General features: G+C 38.9%; 2 protein-coding genes across 3 annotated transcripts in view; both read right to left on the bottom strand.

Annotated features, from left to right (window-relative positions):
* Positions 1 to 1,107, bottom strand: part of Prp16 (ATP-dependent RNA helicase l(1)G0007) — a 14,960-nt gene extending 13,853 nt beyond the window's left edge. Inside the window, exon 1 of one of the 2 annotated variants that reach the window (XM_070132461.1) lies at positions 781 to 1,107. The gene's annotated coding sequence lies outside the window, so the exon portion shown is untranslated. The remainder of the gene's footprint in view (positions 1 to 780) is intronic. The other variant, XM_070132468.1, reaches the window with a different exon arrangement.
* A 1,459-nt stretch (positions 1,108 to 2,566) lies between these two features.
* LOC113825601 (uncharacterized) overlaps positions 2,567 to 7,500 on the bottom strand; it is a 9,234-nt gene continuing 4,300 nt past the window's right edge. The window contains exons 2-6 of the mRNA XM_070132485.1: positions 6,206 to 6,651; positions 5,506 to 5,664; positions 5,121 to 5,225; positions 4,517 to 4,996; positions 2,567 to 4,236 (exon numbers count right to left, since the gene is read on the bottom strand). Coding sequence (XP_069988586.1) covers positions 2,763 to 4,236; positions 4,517 to 4,996; positions 5,121 to 5,225; positions 5,506 to 5,664; positions 6,206 to 6,651 — 2,664 coding nt within the window. The 3' untranslated portion in view covers positions 2,567 to 2,762. The remainder of the gene's footprint in view (positions 4,237 to 4,516; positions 4,997 to 5,120; positions 5,226 to 5,505; positions 5,665 to 6,205; positions 6,652 to 7,500) is intronic.

Below are 7,500 nucleotides of genomic sequence, written 5' to 3'. Positions count from 1 at the left end.
CCAAAGTCTATATCTAGCTTTGATTAAAGAATGCATAAAATACATGAATTTGAGAAACCAGACAGTAATATTTACAAAATAATTGTCTTCACAAGTGCATAATAATACATGTAGTTGAAAGATCACAGGAATGAGTTAAACAGTTATATAAACATTCATGATATAAACATGGCAAAGAACTTAGAAAAAAGATGGGTCGATCTTCCCTCTTCTCCGTCATGTATCTCCTTTATTTTTGGTTTGTGCATCTTATGCCACAGATGAAAAGGTGTCTTAGTTTATGTCAAGGTAATCATTCCATACGCTTTTTTTCACTGTATCCTTAATTGTTATCTGCTGTAAATTTATAATTTTTTCATGGCATGATGATTATGTCTTTCGGACAGTAAGGGTTAATACTGCTGAATAGTACAACTATATCTAATTAGAAGATACTGATTGAAAGCCTAAATGTGATGGGTTTTCAGATGCACACCTATTTCAGATTTTTACCATAGAAAATAGTCATAAAAAATATTACGCTCTGCGAGATTACACACCTAAGAGGAATCTGTTCTTCCTGGTTTTGCTGAATCTACAAAGGCCAATGTAAGGCTTTAACTATATACATCAATAGCTTTATTCTATAACTTTCTAACAATTATACATCATAACTGATGAACTTTTACGTATTCGTCAATTTAATTTTTTTGTTTCCTGATTTCTGCCAGTATTTATGGTTGAAATGAAATTTTAAACTTGTTTCACCAATACGCACACACACAAAACACATAAACAAACCTGCTTCTGATGTAAGTGTTTTCCGAAATGGATGGACACGGCGAATTTTTAAAATATTCTTGTTGTTTGCCGAATTCTGATAAATGAAGAACTACGAAAAAAGTATGACTTGCTTTGTACTTTGGACTCCGGTGCTTTCTCTAACTTTGCAATGAGTTTGTATTTGTTTCCATGTTCTGCAATATCCCTCCTTTCCTGAAATTGTCTCCTTTACCTATTTCTTGCCTATTCTACAACTTGAAAACGACAGCTTTGTTTTCTGATGTGGAAGAAACGAAAACGTTTCACATTTTTGTTGTTCATTTGTTTCGCTCGGATGTAAATAAACCGAGGAGAGGGAAACGAGAGCAAAGTTTTAATGCTGATACTAAAACTATTTCAATGATAGGGATTGCGATTATTCTTGTGGTAATTACAATAATGATAATTATAATAATGACGGCGATGGTAACAATAAGAGCAATAATCATAATGATCAAAATGATAATGATAGTGTAATAATGTTGATAATAACAATATGAATGATAATAATGAGAATGAGGATAATGATTATAATAATGATAATGACAATAATGATAACAATGTTAGTGATGGAAGTAATGACAATGATAATAATAGTATTGGTAATGTTGAAGATAATAATGATAATAATAGCAATAACAATACTAATAATAACAATGATAATGATAATAGTGATAATAATGATGATAATAATAGTAATATTAGGAATGATAATAATAACAATGTTAATAATAACAAAAATGATAATTAGGGTAATAATAATAATATCAATAATAACAATAAACAATAATGATAGTAATGATAATGATAATAAAAATAATAATAACAATAATAGTAATCATAATAATAATGATAATAACAACAATAATGGTAACACTTTATTATGAGGTACGTCATAATGATAATAATAATATTAATGATAACAATAATAATGATAACAGCAATAATGATAACAACAACAATGATGATAAAAATAATGATTATGATAATAATGATAATGATAATAATACTAATGATAACAATATTGAGGATAATTAATCGAGGTACGTTGTAATGATGTTTATAATAATAATGATAACAATAATCAACCCACGGCGAGGATGACATCGTGCTTACAGGAAAAAATGTTGCAGATCGTTGAACAAAGGGAAATAATTTCATATTTTCCCGGTTTTCAGACTCAGACTGTGTGGTTCACACTTCCAGTGCAAACAGCGCCTGTCTAGGCATCCTTGCCACGGCCGATGCACAGGCCCTCGTTGGTTTCATGGAACTAAACCACAAGCAACAGAGTAGAGTGACTAGGGTTTGTTTTCATCAAGAAAGCATGGCGGAGGCGTCAGCGTTGGCATTCTAACGATTTCCTCGCTAGATTTCGAGCTTTTAAGTTTGATTTAGTGGGCGATTTTTGAAAGTCTACTCTATATTTAGCGATTTTTAGTCTTTTTTTATATCGGAAAATGAGATTTTACAGATATCCAAAGTCCAGTCTAGCGATTTTGTGGATCAATGGCACACTGGCCATCGTGTAATGTACATAGCGTTCACTTTATGTCTGTCGTGCGATATACTGTTGTGTGATGCAGTTTAAGTATAACAAGGAAAGGGTTCTCCGTGTATATGTTATTGATACCAAGATAAACTCTCTTTATGTTATTTGTTTTTATTGTTTCATGATCAAGTTATTGACAAGAACTAAAATAACTGTTCAGTTTGTTCAGATTCTAGTGTTATAAATTTGGGATACAGAAAAAGGATAAAATAATTTTTTGATGCACTGATTTTTATTTGCGTTATAGATGTGTATAAGCAATTCTTAAATTCTCAAAAGGGTTAAAGTAAAATCAGAATGAAGAAACATGGGAAGCAAATCATGGGATTCACTCTGTATGCTAATCTATATAATAGAGGTTTCCGTATCGGACCTAATCATGTACCTGTTCAGGAACTAGGTATTAAAGCTATGGTGGTACCTGGAAGGGGACCAGGGCTGGAACCTGATACGGCACCTGTACAGGTAGCTGATAAGGCATCCGTATTGGTACCTGGTAAGGAATCTGCCCAGGAATCGGATAAGGTACCTGGGGCGGAAGCTGATAAAACACCTGACTTGGGAGCTGATAGCGCATCTGTGCTGGGACCTGATAAGGGGCTCGGGCAGGAACCTGATAAGGGGCTAGGATTTGTTCATCCTCGTAATTCTTTGACTGCTCATTTGGTTGATGTGATTGTTCAACTATATCCTGATGGCTCAGTTCCAGATTGTCCTGTGGTTGTTCAGCTGGTCCCTGGGAATCCAGTGATTGTTCAGCTGGTCCCTGGGAATCCTGTGATTGTTCAGCTGGTCCCTGGGAATCCAGTGATTGTTCAGCTGGTCCCTGGGAACCCTGTGATTGTTCAGGAGGTTCCTGGGAATCTTGTGATTGTTCAGGAGGTTCCTGATAATCATGTGATTGCTCAGGAGGTTCCTGGTAATCCTGTAATTTCTCAGCTAGTCCCTGGTTATATGATGCTTGTTCAGCATGTTCCTGGTAACCCTGTGACTGTTCAGGAGGTTCCTGGTAATCCAGTGATTGTTCAGCTAGTCCCTGGTTATCTGGTGCTTGTTCGGCAGGTTCCTGGTAATCCTGTGATTGTTCAGATAGTCCTTGGGGATCCTGTGATTGTTCAGCTGGTTCCTGATAATCCTGTGATTGTTCAGGAGGTTCCTGATAATCCTGTAGTTTCTCAGCTAGTCCCTGGTAATCCCGTGATTGTTCAATAGGTTCCTGGTTAGCCAGTGATTGTTCAGCTAGTCCCTGGTTATCTGGTGCTTGTTCGGCAGGTTCCTGGTAATCCTGTGATTGCTCAGCTGGTTCCTGGTAATCCTGTGGTTGTTCAGCTGGTTCCTGGTAATCCTGTGGTTGTTCAGCTGGTTCCTGGTAATCCTGCGATTGCTCAGCTGGTTCCTGGTAATCCTGTGGTTGTTCAGCTGGTTCCTGGTAATCCTGTGGTTGTTCAGCTGGTTCCTGGTAATCCTGTGATTGCTCAGCTGGTTCTCGGTAATCCTGTGATTGCTCAGCAGGTTCCTGGTAATCCTGTGATTGTTCAGGAGGTTCCTGGTAATCCTGTGATTGCTTTGCTGGTTCCTGGTAATCCTGTGATTGCTCAGCTGGTTCCTGGTAATCCTGTGATTGCTCAGCTGGTTCCTGGTAATCCTGTACTTGGTAACCACCTATTAGTTCCCCAACCTCCTCGTAACCGCTGTCGATGTCGCCTTGCACTTCGGGGTCTTCCATCGGCAACTTTTTCTCCAAAGACGTTTCTTCTGAGTTGTCTTCCTCGGAGCTCTCTTCTGAGCTCTCTTGAGATACCTCCTTAGACGTCTGCTTGGAATCCCCACTGTAGAATAAGCTCCCAAATTTCTGGAAAAGCTTGCCGAGAAATCTGGTGTTTCTGGGGGAGGGGGGGGGAGGAGGAAAGTCGCAATCAATTTTTCTAAAACTCTTTTCTCAAACTGTCTTTCATTCTCATTATTTTTTCTCTCTTTCTCATCACCCACCTCTCCTTTCCTCCATTTATCTCTCTATCTCTGTTTCTCTCTCACACACACAACATTCTTTCCCCTCTTTCTCTCTTCTTTATTCATACTTCTCACTTTTCTTCTCTGCCCCATTCGCATTACCCCATTCCTTCCACTTTAGCTCGCAATATAGCCACCTGATTGAATACCTACCTAGCGAATCCTGGTTGCGGCCATTGATCTTCCCCGGCCTTCAGTGCCGTCCATCCCCGTCGTTCCGTGTCTTCATAGGTCTTCGCGGCTTTCAAATAAGTGTCCCCGTTTTGCTCGTCGCTCTCGTCTTCACCAGAATTTTCCTCTCCCGAGAACTGTCCCATTGGACGACCAGCCTGTTCCTCGTCAATGGCACGCTTGCTAACTTCATGAAGCCCTTCGTCGTCATACTGATCATACTGGTCATTGTCATACTGAGAGTTGTCGTAGTGGGCGCTGTCATACTGAGAGTTGTCATACTGAGAGCCACCGTAATCGAGATCCTCTTTATTGTCCTTGTTTCTCCTTTTCGGCGTCCCCGTGATTTTGGATGACTTTCTTCCTTGGTCACGGGACTGATTTTTGGGCCGGAACAAAGAAGTGATGGCGGACCAGAAGCCCCTCTTATCCAGGCTGACCTCGGGAATTCGTAGAGATCTCCTAAATCAGAATGCATTAGATATTATTTCATCATAGGAATCCAACAAAGACGTATTTGGCAGGCTTTAGGTGAAATACTACAGATGAATTATTTTTTAGCATTAAAAAAAGGGTTGAAACTCACTTCAACCTTCCGGCCTGTGTATTTCCCAGGTCCTCCGTCTCGGCCACGCGTTCGGTGTTGCTGTCCCTCTCCCCGCCCGTCCGAGACTGCCGCTTTCCTCGCCTCCTGTGGACAGTTCATGTTATAGAAGAGTGAAGCCTCGTGGATATCGTCCTCATTTGTAAGCAGTGCAAGCCTTTGCAAACGTGTTATTTTCAGGAGAACGAAGACCACCAACTAATGAGCCATGCTCTCCCATCCCTAACCGTCATTTTTTTTTTTTTTATATATCTCCCAAGTCTTTTAATACCTTAAGATCTCAGTACAATCGATTTCGCCTCCTCAGCAAAGAAAACAGATAATGAGAAAGAAAAAAAGAAAGAATACAATGGCCAACACTGCTAACCGAAACAGCAAGTGCGACCAAAGGGAAGGCTTGCCGCTCTCTTCCTCGCTGTTGTCGTATCTGGGCTTCCTTGGGCTGCTTCGCTGACGTCCAAACCTGAAGCGCCGTCGGCTGCGGTCGTACAGCCTCCTTGAGGTCTCCGGGTTCACGGCTCGTCCACTAAGATGGCGCCAAGCAGAACAAAATGGTGCAAAGTTAGTTCTAAGCTGGGATAAGGCTTAGGAGCAAAGTTTTTTTGTTCTTTCTTTCCACAACTATCTCTTTTTTTCTCCATTTTTTTTTTTTTACCTTTTCAATGTTTATTTTCTTTGTATTTTTCTCCCTTGATTTTATTATCTTTTTTCTGTTTCCTTTTCTTTTTCTACGTATTTTTTGCGTTTATATATATTACCTGCATACGTTAATACCTTATATCATTCTATTAGATTAATTAGTGTGTAACTGGACAAAAAACAAAAAAATCAACAGGAGAATTTATACACGAAACACTACTAGAAAAAATAAACGACGTTTTGATCTCTTGAAGAACACCAAACTTGTAAACCGAAATGGATTAAAGTTCTATTTCTGGTTTTACAGAATCATGAGAAGCTCTCCACAGGTTCGAACCTTCGTTTTTATTCTATTTCTATAGTGACAGTGTTTCATTCTACCTGTATGTACCCTTTACTGTAATTTTAAAATAAAAACAAATTCGCACCTTCTTCGTCGCGATGGCCTCTTTGGCGAAATGTTCTTCCTGGGTGAAAATCTACTCCTGGATGCAAATTTCTTCCTTTGCGAAAATGTCTTTCTCTGTGGTAAGTTCTTCCTTTGCGAAAATACTTTCTTAAGCGAGGCCTTGCTTCTTGCCGGTGACCGGTTGTCAACTTGTTCATCGATGCCTTCATGGTCATCTTCATCTTGTTCATCGCCGTCTTGGGCACCATCATCATCATCATCATCTTCTACATAGTCCCCCCCTTCATCACTCTCGTCATCCTCCTCATCACTGTAATCTTCGTCATCATCATCATATTCATAATCGTAGGTGCGAAGACTATGGACTTTTTCTTCCAGACCGAATTCATCCCCCTCGCCAAGGCGTGGCTGAAGCTCTGTCTTTGGTTCGAGATCCTCAGGCTTCCAGCTTTCGCAGCGAACGACCTGCCGACGAAACGCTGAAAGGTTAGGGCAATGGCGGCGCGGGAAGGCCGGACGCCAGGTTCCAAAGCCTCCGAAGCAGGATTGCGATGCTGTCATTTTTTTCTTTTTCTTTTACATATATGTATATATATGATTGTGTGTGCATAAACACACACACACACACACATACATACACACACTCACGCCCACACATACACACACACACACACACACGCATATATTAATCTATCTATATATGTATGTATATGTGTGTGTATACATACATGTCAAATATATATGTAGAGTGAACCCTCGCTATAACGCGGTTCACCTTTCACGTTCTCGCTGCTTCACGGATTTGCATTGTGCATTGTGTTCTGCATTCTGATTGGCTAAACAGTCTCTCCGCTTCTTCTCTACCTGTGTGTCAATAACGTTACCGTTTAATATGTACATTTTCATCATTATAACTATTTTTATAATAATAGCAATAATGATAATTTTAGAAATAATAATGACAATAGTAATAGCTTGCCAAATTTGTTTGCAAATTTTCTCTAAAACCCATGAAGCTTTCAGTTCGTATTGATGATTAAAATTATTACTTTACAGTACAGTAATTTGTAAAAAACGTTTATACAGTACTTTTATTTGTTAAACAAATGCTTGGGCCTGTAAAAAGGTTTTGTTCTTTGGTTTCAATGTATTTCATTGTATAATAATTGTGAAAAAATAAAGGTTACTACTTCACGGATTCGCCTATCGCGGTTTCTTTTTGGAACGTAACCCCCGCGAAAAACGAGAGTTCACTGTATATGTATATTTATATATATATATATATATATATATATATATATATATATATATATA

This window comes from Penaeus vannamei, chromosome 2 (assembly GCF_042767895.1).
Source record: "Penaeus vannamei isolate JL-2024 chromosome 2, ASM4276789v1, whole genome shotgun sequence".
Lineage (NCBI taxonomy): Eukaryota > Metazoa > Arthropoda > Malacostraca > Decapoda > Penaeidae > Penaeus > Penaeus vannamei.
This window is presented reverse-complemented; position numbering and strand designations above follow the sequence as displayed.